Source organism: Ranitomeya imitator, chromosome 1 (genome assembly GCF_032444005.1).
Source record: "Ranitomeya imitator isolate aRanImi1 chromosome 1, aRanImi1.pri, whole genome shotgun sequence".
NCBI lineage: Eukaryota > Metazoa > Chordata > Amphibia > Anura > Dendrobatidae > Ranitomeya > Ranitomeya imitator.
This window is the reverse complement of record NC_091282.1, coordinates 202012581-202034270: the sequence shown is the minus strand read 5'-3', so window position 1 is coordinate 202034270 and position 21690 is coordinate 202012581. Positions and strand designations below refer to the sequence as shown.

The 21690-nt window shown below is 41.6% G+C and overlaps 1 protein-coding gene across 1 annotated transcript in view; it reads right to left on the bottom strand.

Annotated features, from left to right (window-relative positions):
* The window catches only part of HSD17B4 (hydroxysteroid 17-beta dehydrogenase 4), a 505871-nt gene that overhangs the window by 67896 nt on the left and 416285 nt on the right, over nucleotides 1-21690 (bottom strand). The window contains exons 19-22 of the mRNA XM_069753449.1: nucleotides 20693-20799; nucleotides 18951-19037; nucleotides 17203-17292; nucleotides 6088-6226 (exon numbers count right to left, since the gene is read on the bottom strand). Of these exons, the coding sequence (XP_069609550.1) occupies nucleotides 6088-6226; nucleotides 17203-17292; nucleotides 18951-19037; nucleotides 20693-20799 (423 nt within the window). The remainder of the gene's footprint in view (nucleotides 1-6087; nucleotides 6227-17202; nucleotides 17293-18950; nucleotides 19038-20692; nucleotides 20800-21690) is intronic.

Here is a 21690-nt window from a genome sequence, read left to right as displayed (position 1 = left end):
TGGTTTTCCAGGTCCTGCGTGCTAATTCTTTGTTTGTGAAGGGATCAAAGTGTCTCTTCGGTGTGCAGAAAGTTTCATTTTTGGGGTTCATCTTTTCCCCTTCTACTATCGAGATGGATCCGGTTAAGGTCCAAGCCATCCAGGATTGGACTCAGCCGACATCTCTGAAAAGTCTGCAAAAATTCCTGGGCTTTGCTAATTTTTATCGTCGCTTCATCTGTAATTTTTCTAGCATTGCCAAACCATTGACCGATTTGACCAAGCAGGGTGCTGATTTGGTTAATTGGTCTTCTGCTGCTGTGGAAGCTTTTCAGGAGTTGAAGCATCGTTTTTGTTCTGCCCCTGTGTTGTGTCAACCAGATGTTTCTCTTCCGTTCCAGGTCGAGGTTGATGCTTCTGAGATTGGAGCAGGGGCGGTTTTGTCACAGAGAGGTTCTGGTTGCTCAGTGTTGAAACCATGTGCTTTCTTTTCCAGGAAGTTTTCGGCTGCTGAGCGTAATTATGATGTGGGCAACCGAGAGTTGCTGGCCATGAAGTGGGCATTCGAGGAATGGCGTCATTGGCTTGAAGGAGCTAAGCATCGCGTGGTGGTATTGACTGATCAGAAGAACCTTACTTATCTCGAGTCTGCCAAGCGCTTGAATCCTAGACAGGCCCGTTGGTCGTTATTTTTTGCCCGCTTCGATTTTGTGATTTCGTACCTTCCGGGCTCTAAAAATGTTTAGGCGGATGCTCTGCCTAGGAGTTTTGTGCCCGACTCTCCGGGTTCATCTGAGCCGGCGAGTATCCTCAAGGAAGGAGTCATTGTGTCTGCCATCTCCCCTGATTTGCGGCGAGTGTTGCAAAAATTTCAGGCGAATAAACCTGATCGTTGTCCGGCGGAGAAACTGTTCGTCCCTGATAGGTGGACTACTAAAGTTATCTCTGAACTTCATTGTTCGGTGTTGGCTGGTCATCCTGGAATATTTGGTACCAGAGAGTTAGTGGCTAGATCCTTCTGGTGGACATCTCTGTCACGGGATGTACGTACTTTTGTGCAGTCCTGTGGGATTTGTGCTATGGCTAAGCCCTGCTGTTCACGTGCCAGTGGGTTGCTTTTGCCCTTGCCGGTCCCAAAGAGGCCTTGGACACATATTTCGATGGATTTCATTTCTGACCTTCCCGTTTCTCAAAAGATGTCAGTCATTTGGGTGGTCTGTGATCGCTTTTCTAAGATGGTCCATCTGGTGCCCTTGGTTAAATTGCCTTCCTCCTCTGATTTGGTGCCTTTGTTCTTCCAGCATGTGGTTCGTTTGCATGGCATTCCTGAGAATATTGTTTCTGACAGAGGTTCCCAGTTTGTTTCAAGGTTTTGGCGAGCCTTTTGTGGTAGGATGGGCATTGACCTGTCTTTTTCCTCGGCTTTCCATCCTCAGACTAATGGCCAGACCGAACGAACCAATCAGACCTTGGAGACATATCTGAGATGTTTTGTTTCTGCTGACCAGGATGATTGGGTGTCCTTTTTGCCGTTGGCTGAGTTCGCCCTTAATAATCGGGCCAGCTCGGCTACCTTGGTCTCTCCATTTTTCTGCAATTCTGGGTTCCATCCTCGTTTCTCTTCAGGACAGGTTGAGTCTTCGGACTGTCCTGGTGTGGATTCTGTGGTGGACAGGTTGCAGCAGATCTGGACTCAGGTAGTGGACAATTTGGCCTTGTCCCAGGAGAAGGCTCAACTTTTCGCTAATCGCAGACGCCGTGTGGGTCCCCGACTTCGTGTTGGGGATCTGGTTTGGTTATCTTCTCGTCATATTCCTATGAAGGTTTCCTCTCCTAAATTTAAACCTCGTTTTATTGGTCCGTATAGGATTTCTGAGATTCTCAATCCTGTGTCTTTTCGTCTGACCCTCCCAGACTCCTTTTCCATACATAATGTATTCCATAGGTCGTTGTTGCGGAGATACGTGGCACCTATGGTTCCATCTGTTGAGCCTCCTGCCCCGATGTTGGTGGAGGGGGAATTGGAGTATATTGTGGAGAAAATTTTGGATTCTCGTGTTTCTAGACGGAAACTCAAGTATCTGGTTAAATGGAAGGGTTATGCTCAGGAAGATAATTCCTGGGTTTTTGCCTCTGATGTCCATGCTCCAGATCTTGTTCGTGCCTTTCATGTGGCTCATCCTGGTCGGCCTGGGGGCTCTGGTGAGGGTTCGGTGACCCCTCCTCAAGGGGGGGGGTACTGTTGTGAATTCTGTGGCTGAATTCACTCCTGTGGTCACAAGTGGTACTGCAGCTTCTGAGCTTCCTCCCTCAGGTGTTCTGGTGAGCTCGTTGGCTGCTTTGTTATTTAACTCCACCTGATTCTGTCTTCCTTGCTCCTTGTCAATGTTCCAGTGTTGGACCTGAGCTTCTGGATCTTTCCTGTGGCCTGCTGCTCTGCTTAGATAAGTGCTTCTTTGCTTTTGTTGCTACTTTTTCTGTCCAGCTTGTCTATTCGTTTTTGCTGGAAGCTCTGAGACGCAAAGGGTGCACCGCCATGCCGTTAGTTCGGCACGGTGGGTCTTTTTGCCCCCTTTGCGTGGTTTTTTGCTTTAGGGTTTTTTGTAGACTGCAAAGTTCTCTTTGCTATCCTCGCTCTATCTAGAATATCGGGCCTCACTTTGCTGAATCTATTTCATCCCTACGTTTGTCTTTTCATCTTGCTAACAGTCATTATATGTGGGGGGCTGCCTTTTCCTTTGGGGTATTTCTCTGAGGCAAGTCAGGCTTGTTTTTCTATCTTCAGGCTAGTCAGCTCCTCAGGCTGTGCCGAGTTGCATAGGTAGTGTCAGGCGCAATCCACAGCTGCCTTTAGTTGTGTTTAGGATAGGTTCAGGTATTGCGGTCTACAGAGATTCCACGTCTCAGAGCTCGTTCTATTGTTTTTGGGTTATTGTCAGATCACTGTATGTGCTCTGATTGCTGGCACACTGTCACTGGATTGCCTACATAACACCTGAGCCACCGGACTACTACCCATATTATCCCACATCATCCGATCAGCCAATGGCACCAGACTACTACCTCTAATGTCACACATCATCCCGTCATTCAGAGCCACTGGACTATTACCCCTAATATCCTACATTATCCCGCGAGCCAGAGCCACCAGACCACTACCACTAATATCCCACATCATCCCGTCAGAGCCATCGGACTACTACCCCTAATATCCCACATCATCCAGTCAGCTAGAACAATCGGACTACTACCCCTAATATCCCACAACATCATACAGTCAGCCAGAGCCACTGGACTACTACCACTAATATCCCACATCATACCATCAGAGCCCTCGGACTATTACCTCTAATATCCCACATCAGCCCGTGAGCCAGAGCCAGACTACTACCCCTAATATCCCACATCATCCCGTCAGCCAGAGCCACCTGACCACTACCACTAAAATCCAACATCATCCCATCAGAGCCATCGGACTACTACCCCTAATATCCCACATCATCCAGCCAGTCAGAGCCACCTGACCACTACCACTAATATCCCACATCATCCAGTCAGAGCCATCGGACTACTACCCCTAATATCCCACATCATCCCATCAGAGCCACCAGACAACTATCCCTAATATCCCAGATCATCCCGTCAGAGCAACCGGACTACTACCCTAATATACCACATCATCCAGCCAGAGCCACCGGACTACTACCCCTAATATCCCACATCATCCCGTCAGAGCCACCGGACTACTACCCCTAAAATCCCACATCATCCCGTCAGAGCCACCGGACTACTACCCCTAATATCCCACATCATCCAGCCAGAGCCACCGACTACTACCCCTAATATCCCACAACATCCCATCAGAGACACCGGACTACTACCCCTAACATCTCACATCATCTCATGAGAGCAAACCCTGTCAGGTTGGTGCTGTTATACCGATTAAAATGATACCTGGGTTGGAGAAATCCGTCTTGTGATTCTTTTTTTTAATCTGTGTTTTAATTTTTAAGTTAATGAGATGTTTCAGGCCTGGGCATAGTAACTAACTGTGGTTAGCTATAGCACCTCAATTCTCTCATTTCCCCCCTCACACGTCTCATTTTCCCTCTCACACCTCATTTTCCCCTTCACATCTCATTTCCCCCCTAACTCCTGTCATTTTGACCACACATTTTTCGATCACTCCACTATATTCCTCTCATTTTGCATTCACAAGTCTTCATTTTCACATCACACCTCTCATTTTCACCTCACACTTTGCCCTCAGTATATACCTGTATGTCATCTCCGCTGTATATAGTATGTACCTATATGTCATCTCCTCCTGTATATGGTATATATACCTGTATGTCATCTCGTCCTGTATATAGTATGTACCTGTATGTCATCTCATCCTGTATATAGTATATACCTCTATGTCATCTTCCTTGTAGCTATATATATATGTATATATATATATATATATATATATATATATATATATATATATATGTATATGTATATGTATATGTATATATATATATATATATATATATATATATATATATATATATATATATATATATATATATATATAGGGCATCGTGATTACTCGCTAATCCCGCCCCCTGCACAGTAGCTCCGCCCCCACATTACCACACACAATCCCGCCCCCCACCCCATTACCACACACAGTTCCGCCCCCACCACATTACCACACATGTTGTCATTATTTACTTTACTTTAATCACCAGCAGCGTTAATTAGATAGCAATGAGCTTGCCGAGCGTTAGCTGGCTGGAAAAAGCTAGTATAGTATATACCTGTAGGTCATCTCCTCCTGTATATAGTATATACCTGTATGTCATCTCCCCTGTATATAGTACATACCTGTATGTCATCTCCCCTGTATATAGTACATATCTGTATGTCATCTCGTCCTGTATACAGTATATACCTGTATGTCATCTTCCTTGTATATAGTATATACCTGTGTCATCTCCTCCAGTACACAGTATATACCTGTATTTCATCTCGTACTGTATATAGTATATACCTGTATGTCATCTCCTCCTGTACATAGTATATACCCGTGTGTCATCTCCTCCTGTCTATAGTATATACTTGTATGTCATCTCCTCCTGTATATAGTATATACCTGTATGTCATCTCGTCCTGTATATAGTATATACCTGTGTGTCATCTAAATACTGAGGTAAAATACTGAACATGTGAATGTGGCCTTATACACAGCCTCCACCTGAGTGCCACACTCTTCTCTATACACAGCCTCATCCTGCAGCAGCACGTCACTTCTCTCATTTTCCCCTCACATCTCTATCCATCCTCCCTTTCCCTTGACATCTTACAGGAGAAACTCCATTCTAGACACGACGGAGTTAGATGTGGCCTGTGCCTGCTATGTGGAGTGGGCATGGCTCGATACATACACTCACACACACAGACACGCATACATACATACACTCAACTTTATATATATAGATATACACAATTGGTAAATTTCATTTAAAAGTTTGTCTAGAAATTTGAACGGTTAGGGCTTATGATCAAGTTGCAGATTTGGTGCGTTTTTGCTATGCAGATTTGTTAGCAAAACCTGAAGCAATCCTGATGCCAGAAAAGTGAGTGAGAAACCTGAAGTCTCATGCACACGTTGCTTATTTTTGACTTGCAGATTTGTTGCAGAAAATTCTCTGTGTTTTTTTACCCTGCATTTTTCACCACTGACCTCATTAAAATCAGTCAAATGCGCAGGGCAAAAAAAGCAATAAAAAAGCACGTTTTTGCAGCTGCAATTTTCCTGCCAAGAAACGCAAAAATGGTGTAGAAAGTTCTCCATTTACTCAACGTGTGACCATAGTACAGCGTACAACTTTTGAGCATAAAAATTAAACTATATCCTATGAAAAAGTAAAATAAGACAATCATCCAGTGTTGATTTTAGTTTTGACCGGTGTACGAAAAATTTTGAAAAGTCAGAGTAAAATCTATATAATGGGACGGAGACTATCCAAATCATTCCCAGGTGTCTATAGACATCAAAAAGAAATACACAAGAATATTGGACACAAAATAAACTAAAATAAGAACTGAAATAGGACTCACTCCATTGTGCGGCAGATTCTCCATCCTTGGTGATGTCCCACTGGAAGACGGCGTTTACTTTTTTAACCAGTTCACTGCCAACATCTTTGATACGACGACCAATTTCTTCAAACACTAGGGTACTCTGCAGTCCTACATCCTACAAAGACATGACCACAACTTGGTTATATTTGGGCACACATAAAAATAAAAAACATTGCTATTACAAATAAAGAAAAAAACAAGCATATCTCATAAAATACCATTGTAAAAAGTCTATGATATGTAAAGGTACACAGACATTTTACATTCAACAAGTAAATGTAACCGAAGGCAGGGGACAGGGGATGGATATAAAAAAAAAAAAAAAAAAGAGAAGGGTGTTGAAAATCATTTATGGAGCCGCCTTTCAGTAATCCAACCGTGGTTACAAAAAAAATTCCTATTTGTCAGGCATGATGAACTATAGCTGGCCACTGAGTAATCCAAATCAATTGTGATCAGGGTGGATAAAAGTCAATGTTTTTTTAAAAAAAATCATAAAAATCGGATTTTTTTTATTTAAATCGGATTTTTTTTTATTTAAATCGGATTTTTTTTATTTAAATCGGATTTTTTTCAATAAACTGCTTTTTGAGGAAAATATTTTACCATCCAAAGGTTCTTCCATCATGAGATAAAGCTGAGTTGCTTAACTCAGTAGAATAAAGGCTGTATATGTGTAACATTCACAATGCCATGCTCTTCCAGAGGTTTCTGTAGGATTAGTGGGCAGTTTCTCTCCTATATTATCACAGATGCTCGCTTTACTTACGCAGTTCTCAAAACTGAATTTGACTCCGCAGAGGTCCCAGCCTCTTCTTCACGGCAAAAATGTTACAACATGAATAGAGTTGAGAAAAAGACCTTAATCCTATTGTTCTACAAACCTATGAATACAGAATCAAACCCTTCAGTGCCAAGTCCAAGAAGTTGGACTATATGTTTCTGATTGTTTGGAGTGGAATAGATCTGCACAACACAAGAAGAATGTGAATCTAAGTGTGAGGAGGAGGAAGGGCAAGCAGACAAGAAAATGAAAGTGAAACTTTGAGCACAATACTGCAGCATAGCCACAGAAAGACAAGTCTGGATCTGTTTGTGTGTACGATCTGAGGTTTATTACATTCTTTCCTTATAATGGCAGCAGGCCGTAAAAGAGACCCAGTTTGGGAATATTTTAATAAAGCTCCTTCGCCTATCGGTAAGGCAGGCATGCGTGCAAAATGCAAACGATGCAACAAAGAGATGCAAGGCCTGGTGGCGCGAATGAGGCAACATCATGAGAAGTGCGGTGATGAAGATGACCAAAGAAACACTTCTGAACAGGCAGGATCTTCAGGTTGGTAAACATTTTTATTGAATCCTATTTCTAAAGACTGAACTGTCATGTGTGAGAAAATTTATATTTCTTATTATTACTGCATGTTACTGTCATTTGGTACAGTTATGAAGAAAAACAAATATTCCTTTTGGGGCAGGGGCAGTGATGTGTTGTGTACAATAAGCAGAAATTGTATAAACAATAAAATAAGAGAATTGACTTTTTTTGTTTAGGGTTATTCATGGATTCTATCCACCTCCAAGATCACCATCATCCTGTTCTACAGTTTCAGAGTTATCCATCCAGGATAGTGCTTCATTAGCAGCAGCATCATCATCAGACACCCACAGCCACATATCACCATCACCCAAAAGGAAGAAAAAACCTTTACCTCCTGGAACCACCATAGATAGGTTTGTGATAAGAACTAGCAGATTAGAAAAAGAGTTGATTGATGAAAAAATTGCCCAGTTTATTTATGCAACGAACTCTTCTTTCCGTCTGACTGAGAACCCACATTTCATTAATATGGTTCAGTCACTGAGACCAGGATACAGTCCACCCAGCAGAGTTGATGTTGCAGGGAAACTGCTGGATCAAGTGTATGACAGAGAAATGGAGCAATGTGCAACAGCTCTGGAGGGTAAAATTGTTAACCTGAGTATTGATGGGTGGAGTAATGTTCACAATGATCCTATTGTATGTGCTTGTATAACAACAGAAGAAGGTAAAGTCTTCCTTGCACAAACAACTGATACGTCAGGAAATGCACACACAGCAGAATACTTACAAGAAGTGGCAGTAAAAGCTATAACGACATGTGAACAAAAATTCAAATGTCTAGTACGCAGTTTGGTCACTGACAATGCTGCAAACGTATCCAAGATGAGAAGAGATTTAGAAGAGCAGGGAGGGAATATAAAGCTGCTAATAACATATGGTTGCAGTGCTCATTTGCTGCACCTCTTAGCCAAAGACTTAAGTGTTCCAGAAATAAAGGCTAATGTTGTTGAAATTGCTAAATACTTCCGTAATAATCATTTTGCTGCAGCAGCTCTGAAAAGGATGGGTGGAACCAAGCTAACGCTCCCACAAGATGTTAGATGGAACTCTGTGTTGGACTGTTTTGAGCAGTATATCAAAAACTGGCCTATTCTGATGACACTTTGTGAAGAAAATCGAGATAAAATAGATGGCACTGTCACGGCCAAAATCCTCAACATTGGGCTTAAGAGAAATGTTGAACATATGCTGAGCTTCCTGAAACCCATCTCGCAAGCTTTAAACAAAATACAGAAAAATAGCTGTTTTATTGCGGATGCTGTTGAAATTTGGAAGGAACTGAGTGAACACTTAAAAACAGAACTACACATGGACAGAATTAAATTACAAGCAGTAAATAAAACGAATGGGACAAGCACTGACTCCAGCTCATTTTTTGGCAAATATTGTCAATATCCAATATCAGGGTCAAAACCTAAGTGCTGAGGAAGAGCAGTTAGCTATGACATAGGTATCCAGCAATCATCCATCTTTAATGCCAACTATAATAAACTTTAGAGCTAAGGGGGAACCATTCAAGAAATATATGTTTGCTGAAGATATTTTAAGGAAGGTCACACCAGTAAACTGGTGGAAGTCACTTAAGCGCTTGGATTTAGAGAATGTTCAAGTAATGATTTCACTTTTAACAGCAGTAGCTTCTTCTGCAGGCGTTGAAAGAATATTCTCTTCCTTTGGACTCATTCATTCTAAATTGAGAAATCGGTTGGGACCTAATAAAGCAGGAAAGCTTTTTTTCTTTTCCAGATTATGAATAGGAACAAAGAAGATGATGATGATGAAGATGACGACAAGTGAGCTACAGAGGACAGCAGGGACAGTAGTATTTAAGTTTTTCATGTGTCGGCTGGGCTGACAGTCTAAGTTTCTTATAATATATATATATATTTTGTTTAGCCAAATTAGTTAACAAACATGGATGTTTGTTTAAGCAAATAACTTATGCTGTAATGTTGTTATTGTTTCAGTTGAATAAATCTATTTAAATTGTTATTAAGGTCAGGATTATTTTTCTCCTTCCTAAGTACAACAGAACAGTGGTGTCCAAATATGAATGATTAACCCATTAAACTGGGGAGAAAAAACTAATATAAAAAGTGATTCTAAAAATCTTCATCTACTTGCATGTTAAAGTAGCAAGAACTAGTTTAGGTAGAAACTTTGATTTAAATCACTGATTTAAATCAAGCCTTACTGACTAGTGATTTAAATCGTGATTTAAATCAGTTAGATTTAAATCAAATCCACCCTGATTGCGATATTGCTGGGACTATCTGGATTACAGCTTTCTTCTCCAAAGTAGCCATGACTTTCATTCCTGCTAAGAATAAGGAAGGGATATTGTGATTATGTTTTGATATCCCTCGTATGGTCTCATTTATCAAAGCTGGAGACCAGAGATTATATTTATTGGTAATTGTGTGAGGAATGTTATACCATTTGGCTCCAGAATTTGAGTATTATAGAGCATTTCTACTGTGAGGTGAAATTCCATTCCTCCCCAATTTCTAAAATATATGGAGAAAAAGAAAACATTTTAGTCTACATGGCTGGTGCCAGCCAAGAAAAGAGAACTTTATAGGGAACTTCCACTAAGGACGTGCTGAAACGTTAGTGGTCCTAGAAGTCACATGTGGTCATTCTAGAGTTAAAAAGAATTGTAAAAGGTCTTCTTCTCACATAGGCATACCTCATAGGTTTTTACTGTAAGATTTGAATATGCTGGTTTCTCGAATTACGTAAGCAAGAGTGCTCAAAGATGGAGAACACTTATTTTTAGATTAAGAGTCTTCGTGTAAAAGTTAAAAAACTGGATCTGTTTGTATCATTTTAGATCAGGCATTGTATATTTCTCAGGAAAAAATACTGTGCATGAATCTTTCAAAGAAATGTCCTATTCAATAAAGCCATGTTTGCCAAGACCATCTGATAGCATGAAGTTACATACCAGGCTACAAATCGAAGGAGGAGTAAGTGGGAAACCAATTTAAACCTATGTTCCAATCTATCACAAAATGCTGGCAGAGAACAAGAAGGATTTGGAGAAGCTGATTTTGAGGATTAAGGAAGACCGTTGTATCTGAACGTCAAGAAAAGATCATGACAAGATCGCAAACAGCTAACAATGAATTGGTCAACGATAACATATTCCTTGGCTCCAAGATCAACTGGGATTCTGACAGCAGACCTGAAGCAAAATGAAGCATAGCACTTGGATGGGATGCAATGGACGACCTGAACAAGGTCGCGAAGAGCAGAGACTTCAGCCTCGCTACCAAATGCAGATTGGCCAACACAATTTTCTTTCCAATAGCAACATACAGATGTGAGACCTAAACACTGAAGAACGCTGACAAAAAGAAAATTCACTCATTTTAGCTTTGATGCTGGAGGACACTTCTACGGATTCCATGCACAGCAAGGAACCCCAATGGAGATGTCTTGGACCAATTCAAGCCAAAATTGTTGCTGGAAGATAAGATAATCAAACAAAAAATAGCTTAACTTGTCCACATTATACAGAGTCTTTAGAGAAAGATGTCATGCTTGAATCTGTCAGTAGCAAAAGAAGAAGAGGATGTCCAAGAACCATCAATACCATCAAGAGAAAAATAGGAATGACGATTGGCGAACTGAAAGAAGCAGCATGGATAGAACTACCTGGAGAGAGATGATCGAGAGAATGACCAAGAGTCGTATAGAATGTATCACAGTATGTAGAGCAGATTTGTTAAGTGTTTATGAAAAAATAAAAAAGAACTCTAGCAAAGTACAATAGGAATATTTACTTCAATTTCAGAGGCCAAGACCACCATTTACTTTGGTAGCATAGAGTGTTATTACGAATTACAAATTATTACAAATTAGAAATAATTTTAAATTCATTTTTAGGTACTGCATCTTACAGCTCAAAATTAAAACCAGATCGGTCACCAGATTTCACAATACATTCTGCATACATTAAGAAATAGATATCTTTGATTTGATGGGCCTAGTGCAGGGGTGTCAAACTGCATTCCTCGAGGGCTGCAAACAGGTCATGTTTTCAGGATTTCCTTGTACTGCACAGGTGATAAATTAATCACCAACTCATTATTTGTGTAGGTGATTAAATTATCACCTGTGCAGTACAAGGAAATCCTGAAAACATGACCTGTTTGCAGCCCTCGAGGAATGCAGTTTGACACCCCTGGCCTAGTGTAACTACTTTGAAAATCTATGTCAATTTGCTTTTATAATCCTTTTTGGATGTAATAGTCTGTGTCCGCCTAGTCTGATTGACAGCTCTGCAGCGTGCCTCATCTCTGCTGGTGTCGAGATCTCACACTGCAGGGTCAGGAGAGCTTGAGTACATTAGGACTCATGCGTTCTTTCGCACTCTTAACAGAAATATAAAACATTATATAGCCACTCTGACAATGGCTTTCAAAATAAGTACACCAGCCTCATCAAGTCTAAGATCTATTTGATAATGTTCGTCACTTGAATTGTGAAATCTGTTGACAGATGAGCTTAAAATGGATTAATTTCACCATAAAATGAGCAGTGGTGAAGCCTCTGACTAGTCATGGTTATTAGTAAGATCAGAAATGTATCAGTATTGATAGAGTGCGGTATAAGTAAAATATATTTGCAGCTGTTAATTGTTCTAATAAGAAAGCAAACTCATTTTAGAGAAGCTGCGAATGACAAGGCACAATAATTATGTTTCTCAGAAATTCATGGTTCTCAAATCAATGGCGTGTACCATGGAGCAGCCTGTCATACCTAGTAATTCTATTACACTATACAGCCCATTACGGGATTATACAATGTATTCCATGCTGTAAAATACTGTCTGGCTGCAGTTGCTATTGGAGCGGGAAATTTATTGCTTTATGGCAGACCAGATTAAATGTCATAATGAGAATGATTACACTGGAATTGCTTGCCAATAATTCTGTCCTATATAAAATATACATTTACCATGTTTAAGACCTTATAAAAGAAAAGTACGAGACAGGAGAATTTTACTGAGATTTTCAGTCTCTGTTTCTATTAGATCTTCGCACTCACGTTACCATACAGTTCATGGGGCCGAGGGCAACACGTGGTGAAGGAACTCGGGGCATATCTCTAGGGCAGGGCTTTCTGACTATTTTCTGTGGGAGCATCACCAGCACAAGCATAGTGATGCCTCCGTTTCTCGGGGGGCAGAACTCACCCGCTTCTAATTCTAGCCTTAGAGCTACTGTGATGCAATTTACTCAGCTTAGAAACATCCAGAAAAACTTTACTATTGAGCTGAGCGTTATTAAAAATGTGTCCTATTCCAGACGACCACCACATAATCCAAGTAACATTTTTCTGTCTCACTATCATGGCCCTGTACACACGTGAGCACCTCTGCCAACAACATGAAGGGCAGCAAGAGGTGTTGGAGAACATACGTCCTGGGAAAGCTGTTGTGTGATCACACCATTGGGATGGCCTCTGAATGGAACATCGCTCTGTCTATAAACGCGTCGACTGGGTCATGTTGACCATGTAAATTTTTCTTTTGTATGAACTATATTTTGTTTTGAAAAATAAAAAGAAAAGGAAAATCCAGTCCTGTTGAGCCGGACTCCAATTATTTCTATTTTCCTTGATGTGAGGCCAGGGCGATGCCTGTGTCTGAGCCCCATGTGGATGAGCATAGAGCAACTGGGTGAGCTGGAATCAAGTTTCTAGAAAGTCTGTACATGCACCAAACTTCTAATAGACTAGATGGTGGCCCGATTCTAATGCATCGGGTATTTCAGAATATGTATGTATGTATATAGCAGCCACATAGTATATAGAACAGGCCACATAGAATAAAGGAGCCACGCAGTATATAAAACAGCCACGTAGTATTTAACACAGGCCACGCAGTATATAACACAGGCCACGCAGTATATAACACAGGCCACGCAGTATATAACACAGGCCACGCAGTATATAACACAGGCCACATAATATATAACAGCCCACGCAGTATATAACACAGCCCACGCAGTATATAACACAGCCCACGCAGTATATAACACAGCCCACGCAGTATATAACACAGCCCACGCAGTATATAACACAGCCCACGCAGTATATAACACAGCCCACGCAGTATATAACACAGCCCACGCAGTATATAACACAGCCCACGCAGTATATAACAGCCCACGCAGTATATAACACAGCCCACGCAGTATATAACACAGCCCACGCAGTATATAACACAGCCCACGCAGTATATAACACAGCCCACGCAGTATATAACAGCCCACGCAGTATATAACAGCCCACGCAGTATATAACACAGCCCACGCAGTATATAACACAGCCCACGCAGTATATAACACAGCCCACGCAGTATATAACACAGCCCACGCAGCATATAACAGTCCACGCAGCATATAACAGCCCACGCAGCATATAACACAGCCCACGCAGCATATAACACAGCCCACGCAGTATATAACACAGCCCACGCAGTATATAACACAGCCCACGCAGTATATAACACAGCCCACGCAGTATATAACACAGCCCACGCAGTATATAACACAGCCCACGCAGTATATAACAGCCCACGCAGTATATAACACAGCCCACGCAGTATATAACACAGCCCACGCAGTATATAACACAGCCCACGCAGTATATAACACAGCCCACGCAGTATATAACTCAGCGCACGCAGTATATAACACAGCCCACGCAGTATATAACACAGCCCACGCAGTATATAACACAGCCCACGCAGTATATAACAGCCCACGCAGTATATAACACAGCCCACGCAGTATATAACACAGCCCACGCAGTATATAACACAGTCCACGCAGCATATGTAACAGCCCACGCAGCATGTAACACAGCCCACGCAGCATGTAACAGCCCACGCAGCATGTAACACAGCCCACGCAGCATGTAACAGCCCTCTCAGTATCTAACACAGCCCACGCAGTATATAACACAGCCCACGCAGTATATAACACAGCCCACGCAGCATATAACACAGCCCACGCAATGTATAGCACAGGCCGCGCAGTATATAACACAGCCCACGCAGTATATAACACAGCCCACGCCGTATATAACACAGCCCATGCATAGGCAGCATCAATAGTAAAAAGTTGGTCACACAGGGTTAATAGTAGCGCTAACGGCGTGCCATTAACCCTGTGTGAGCACTGACTGGAGGGGAGTATGGAGCGGGCACCGGGCACTGACTGAACGGAGGTAGGGAGGGACTAATTATCGGCCGGGCTGTGCCCATCGTTGATTGGTTGCTGCCGGGACCATTCAGCGACGCGGGATTTCCGTGACAGACAGACAGACGGACGGACGGACGGAAGTGCCCATTAGACAATTATATATATATAGATTTAGTGCATCTTTAAAGGGGGTACCCAGGACTTTAGAAAAAAGACATGTAGTTGCTAACAGAAGTGCTGATTGACAGTCGGCTCTCCGCTGCCTAATAGGGGGAAGCCGGCTGTCAATCAGTAGGACACCAGTAGTACCATCCTGTCAACAGGGAGACAAACTGCTGCTCTGCTGACAGAGAGTAGCTAAATCTCTGGCAGAAGCGGTCAATGACCGATGCTGGGTACAACAGGCAGGTAGGTGCCTCTGTTAGCAACTGCATGCCTTTTTTTTTTTTAAATAATAATAATAATAATCTTTATTTTTATATAGCGCTAACATATTCCGCAGCGCTTTACATTTTTGCACACATTATCATTACTGATGTGTATACCAGGCTCACAATCTAAATTCCCTATCAGTATGTCTTTGGAATGTGGGAGGAAACCGGAGTACCCGGAGGAAACCCACGCAAACACGGAGAGAACATACAAACTCTTTGCAGATGTTGTCCTTGGTGGGATTCGAACCCAGGACTCCAGCGCTGCAAGGCTGCAGTGCTAACCACTAAGCCACCGTGCCGCCCCAGTCCCAGATATCCCCTTTAAACGCTTTGGCTAACTTTACAAAGACTCTTTGTTGGCTTAATTTCTGCCCAATGTGTCGCACACTTACCTTTATATCTTTGCCGCCTATCCCTATCTGCAAAACCAAGCTTCTTTTAAAACTGATCAATAATCAATGTTTTACACCCATAATAAAACTTGATGCCAACATTTTTGACAAAATTTGGTGCACTTCCAACAGTAAATTTGCTTTACTCCTTTAGTCTCTCAAAATGACAAAATTAGAGTTGAGCAAAAACATATGTGGGACTTTGGTCCAGCAGCAATGTCAATAGTATGTGGTGACAAACCAGAGCCCTGGGAGCCTCCTACTACTTAGTGGCATCTCCGGCACCTCTTCTGATTAGTAGAGGCGTTGTGGTGGGCCTACTCTTAAGATGAGGTTACAAGGTAGTACTGATTTGCAGGGCTCTAGTTCAGCGGTCACAGTCTACAGATGTGGCCGCTAGACAAGAATCCTGAAAATCTTTTTGCCCATCTCTACTCAAAATCAATAGTTTAAGATAGTTGAACAAAATCTAACATTCAAATAAATTTTTATACCGTCCATTAGTAATTAGGACCACAAATGCCCAAGTAAAGTCAGTGATGGATATTTCCATTTGCAAACCCTTAGCGTAATCTCCGCCATCACTTTTACGGCAAAGAACTCCTTCCTATACAATATATGCAGCACAAGAACGCTTCGCATATCCCCTGATGTGTATACCAGGCTGTTTATACTAATGACTAATTTCCTCTGTTTATTTTGTATTAAGGAGAACTCAAGGGGATATCTGGGACTTTACATAAAAACAAAAATACGTATCTAAGCAGTAACAGGCAGGTAATTCCAACTTACCCACCTGTTGTGCATGGCATCTTCCCGGGCACAGAGCAGTTACACACCGCTCTTGCCAGGGATTCAGAAGCCTCTGCTGACTTCACGTCTACAGAGCGGAGTCTTCCTTTCCAGTCCACTCTGTCAACGGGGTGAGACTTCCAAAGTCATTCTGATTGTTAATCGAAATGACCTTGGAAGTCCCGCCCGTCAGCCAAGGCAGCTGGATCTTCGGCAGTTTGGGATCACCCTGTGTCAGGGAAGCACTGCGCTGGGCACAACAGGCAGATAAGTTGTAATTACCTGACTTTTACTGATTAGATACATCTTTTGCATACCCTTTAAAGTACAAAGATGATCCGCAGTGCAACCGTGCAAATCAGAGCGTGTTTTCTTGCATCAGCATTACATGGAGTGACCAAGTTAGCATTCATGTTACTGTGTGTGTTAATTGTGACAAAGCTGCAGCGGATTTACTGAACATTTAGCCATGTATCTTGCTTCAGCATTGTGCTGAAAAGGCGAATCGGAAGCAGGGCTAACAGGAACACGGCAACAATCAATGGGGACTTCTACCGGACGCAACTATCTTTCTTGTTAAATAAATTGTGTCACAGAGAGCAATGTAACCCCAGTGACAACTGTATTGATGCGCTGCTTTCCCTGTAAACATAATAACAAATCAATATGGCAAGATAGAATTAAATTGCACTTTTTTTTCACTTGCATCTAGGTGTATTGTGAGTTCTCCAGAATAGAAACTGCAACTACAGCATCTAAACTTCCCACAGTCTTTATTAGCTCTACTGAAATCATCTGGAATGTGTCTTATTATCTAGGCGCATTTGTTACAGCTCAGAATTTTAGTCTATACGTGGGTTAAGGCATCTCCGTACCTGGACTGTAGCTTTGGACTCCAAACTATTAACAGATGATGTAAGGTCAACGTAGGCCCCAGCGATGGCAATTTCTCCAGTCTCTTTCACCTGAAAAAAAACAGAAGTGGACATGTAACTTTTTAAGCAAGCATTTCCTCAAGGTGTCTCAAGTAAGAAAAAGAGAATTCGGAGTCACTTTATCTTCGCCGCCGTCATTTCCTCTGACATTTCATGACATGTCTGCTCCAATCCTCACAGTGATCAATAAGCCTTCTCCTTTCCAAGAGAACACTGACATCATTCAAGAGGTAGAAAAGGTCAAATGTCTTTGAGACATCTTTAATGATTTGTTCTCTAAATGTGCAAGTGTGTATACACATTGATCGACTCGGTGTAAAATGATGTTCTGTGCTTTAAGTCTGAAATGTACTGTCTTGAGTCAAACTGGCATTTAACGTGTTAAAATAAAATATGGTCTGATACATATAAAATATGGTCTGCACTTTCAGATTGCTACAATTTGCCTTTGCTGGTCATGTATACAAAGATTCAGTTGTCCATACTAAGTATTATTCTCTGCAACCAAGAGCTTATTGGGGAATACTGCAGTGACCTTTGATGACCTTGCTTTGAGACTAGGTTCATTTGCTTGTTTATTCTCATATTTTTGCAATATCTTACAGCTTTTGACCATGTTCAGACCTCTTTTTTAGAGAAAGATACAAAAAATAGGTCCAAAATTCAGATTTCCTTTTCCCATTCTTTGAGTGTTTATGCTTTAGAATGCTCCGGACACAAATGATCAATGTGTATAGGGTAGAAAAGGTCTGACGTATGGAAACTGAATGAACATCTAGTATATATTTTGACATATGCATAAACATTAGTGAGGAGCGAATGTGCTCGGATAAGGTGTTAGCTAAGTGTGCTAACCGAGTGTCTTCGAAGTCCCTGCGCCTGCATGTCTCGCGGCTGTTAGGCAATCCCAAAATGTGTTGCGGCAGTCTAACAAACCGGCAATCCATGCATTTGTGGCTGCTGTTGAACATCTGCGAGATATCCAGCTGCGGGGACTCAAACATATTATCGAGCATGCCAAACACACCCGATTAGCACATTAGCATGTTCAGATAACATCTTATCCGAGCACGTTCGCTCATCACCAATAAACATACTTTACTTTGCTCTTGAAAACCAAAATGTACTGCACCAAACAAGCAATGGGTGATGTAAGCAGTCGTCAGGCAAACAGTGGTACTCGTCAGAAAAAATGCAATCTCCCAGAAATATTGTCTAAATGTCTCAGCACAAATGGGAGGCTTTATTAGCTTTATGGTGTGTCACAAAAGCAGCTAGCAGTTCTTTCCCCTCTTCATCACTTACAAAGTGTAATATATACTCCATTGTATAGGAGATGGATTCATTATACTAAGCGGTTAGTCCTCCAGCTACATTCATCTCTCACATTATACGATGCAAACAGCAGCTTTATGCTGGAACACAATAGCTCCATACAATGATGCAGATTTATGTGCCTGTGGTTTGCAGGATCACATTAGAAGCGAATGTTTTACACCAATCTGACTTATGTCTTTACCTGAATCAAGAATCTCTTGTGCCAGTACGACAAGGTGACAGCACCAAACAAACGGTTATGGAAAATGGACACTATTCAGCTCCCCTGCAATATGTCTGAGGCTAGAAATAAATCCCATAGACGGGTGATCTGCATTTAGAAAAAGTCAGACCACAAATCGGCTACTGACCTTAGACTGAAGGTGGATTCTGTTCCCTTCCTTCCACATTTCTGTTTGCAACGTTTGTCCAGGCAACACTGGCTTTACAAAGCGGACCTTGGGAGATGACGGAAGATAAAGTAAGACACGTTACAATTTCTAATGTTGTATAGCAAGACCATATAAACAGAAGTGTTGTCACATCCCACTGCACAATATGGCTACAAGGCCAACTGAGTGTGACACTATACCCCTCGCTGGGATGACCCACCATAGGTTTTGGACAAACCTTATCAGGTGTTCATTTGTGTTGATCGAATCCCGAAATGCTCGAGTGCTTGGTACTTAAATCGAGCACGGCGGACGTTTGGACATGCTCGACTCAAGTAGCGAGCATAATGGAAGTTAATGGCAAACTCAAGCATTTTTCCGGAGGTTCTCGTTCTCTCTCTATGCCCGACTCCGATAATTTGAATCAGCTTCCTATGGGGTCCAGAGCACTCAAGCACCACGTGATACCTGGCACTGCTCGCTACTTGATCAAGCACTCCAATGGCGTATCAACAAGTGCCAAGCACATTCACCCATCACAAGAGCTCATTACACTTCCTCTACCTAGTTAAAGGGATTATTCACAAAACATGTTACCAAAAAGAATTTAATACCCTAGTAACACAAGGTACTTTATAATTAAAAAGTAATTATTATTGATATAACAATATTAAAAAAAAGTATTAAAAGAAAGGTGCTAAGTCGTTAAAAAAGGGGACTCAAAGCCTATTTAAAAATAGCAACCCAATGCTAATTGATATATAATAATAATTCATCCTTTTGTGACTGCTATTTACGTTTTTGCCTATTTCCTACAGTCTGCTGTTTAACTTGGCCATATCGTCTGGTTACCACTATAATGAGTATATTGATTATTTATATACTTGCATTTTTCAGAATTATATATCACTTAGCATTGTACTGCTATTTTTGAATAGAATTTATCAGAAAACCGGAAAACCCCATTAAGCTATTTTGTATTTACCGTAATTTTGTTTTTATCTCTGCTTCTCTGCTAGCCACCAAGGTAATAACAATAGTCTCATTTAAATCCAGAATCTCATCTTGGCAATCTTCCTACACTGACACATTGTGGCAAACCTTCAGTTAAGGAGAGCTATAGGTCTCTGATGTGCATGCCTTACAGACAAATGACAGGACTGTAAATGAGTCAGTTAGGGCCTGGGCTAGGTCTATATGAGGTTTGTAACCTCTGCACATTTACTCACTCATAGAGCACCATCATATTCCGCAGTACTGTCCCTAATGGGACTCTCATTCTAAATTCCTATCAGTATGTCTTTGGACTCAAACATTTCCATCCATTGATAGCAAGCAAAAATCTTAAAATGGCGAACACCTGAAAGTATATTAGAAACTACGTAAAAAGAAATGGAGTCAAAAACCTGTAAAACGGATCTAGAAGAGCCCTGCTGCCCCTGACACTTTAGAAACTGATGTTCTCAGGAGGATGTTACACAACTTTCCAGCAATTAAACTGTAGTTACATCAGTTGGAGAACCACTTTAAGGCCCATCACCTGCTCGGTGACCACTTCATAATTTTCTCCGCTTTTAAAAAGCTGCAATTGTAAATCAATAGGACTGACCGGTGAAAGCATATCACACATCTATTCAATTCCCTAGACTGATATTTTTCTTGCAGAACATAATTACCGTAAGTGATCTCACTATTCGGAAACAAAATGCCAAGTACGGTACCTTTATTGCTTTAAACTTGGTTACATCATTATTTGCAAAGTGCTTCAAAACATGTCGGGCAGAAAATCCAAAAGAGCACAGGCCGTGCAAAATGGGTCGTTTGAACCCTGTGGAGAGGAACCAAAGATGAGCACAACTTTCATCTCAAACATTCTGGATGAGTTTTACAGCAACAAAGATCCCACATCGCCATAAACGCGGATTTATTTTGTTCTGCAGTTTTACCTTCACTCCCTGACTATACCATTAAAGAAGGAATGGCACAGAAACCTGTGCTGAAATGGAGTAAGGACGGTCTAGGCTGGTAAGCGGAGGCAAGAGGAACTCCATACTCATGAAATAGATCTGAAAGTTGGGTGAAGAACTTATCTGTTCCAGAGGAGCAGCTGCCTAATACGGCAGAATAATCAGATGAAACGGGAACACGTCCAATGGGGAGATAAAGGGAGCCTGTCAGTGCCATATCGTAGTGACAGACGAGCAGACGTTCAGTTTTTGTGCTTTTGTTTTTCTCCCTTCTTATTAAAAATTTTCCATGGATGGACCTGTGCCAGACCTTGTTTGTTCACATGGAGCTAACGTTTTTATTTAAACCATTTTGGGTTACATGTGACGCTTCCATCACTTTTTATTGCAAAAAGGTGGGAATTATTATGATAAAACAAATTTGTCATTGTTTAGGTTTCTCCAATTTCAGCATTCATTGTATGGGATAAATATTCTTACAGTTCACAAGTTTGGGCAATTACACGTGCAGCAATACCACATATGTCCCCAGCGGCATCTTCCCGCCCACTGCCCTGGATGACCGGTCTCTGCCCACGTTCTCGTCACTGGCAGCAGATAGCACTTCATTTATACAATCTGCGCACCCCTTCATGTGTCTCCCCAAGGGCCTGTGCACACGCTGCAGATTTGTTTGATGCCCACAAAGTGAATGAGAATACTGAAGTTTCCGCTTATTTTTGATTCGCAGATTGAAATTTACAGACTGTCAA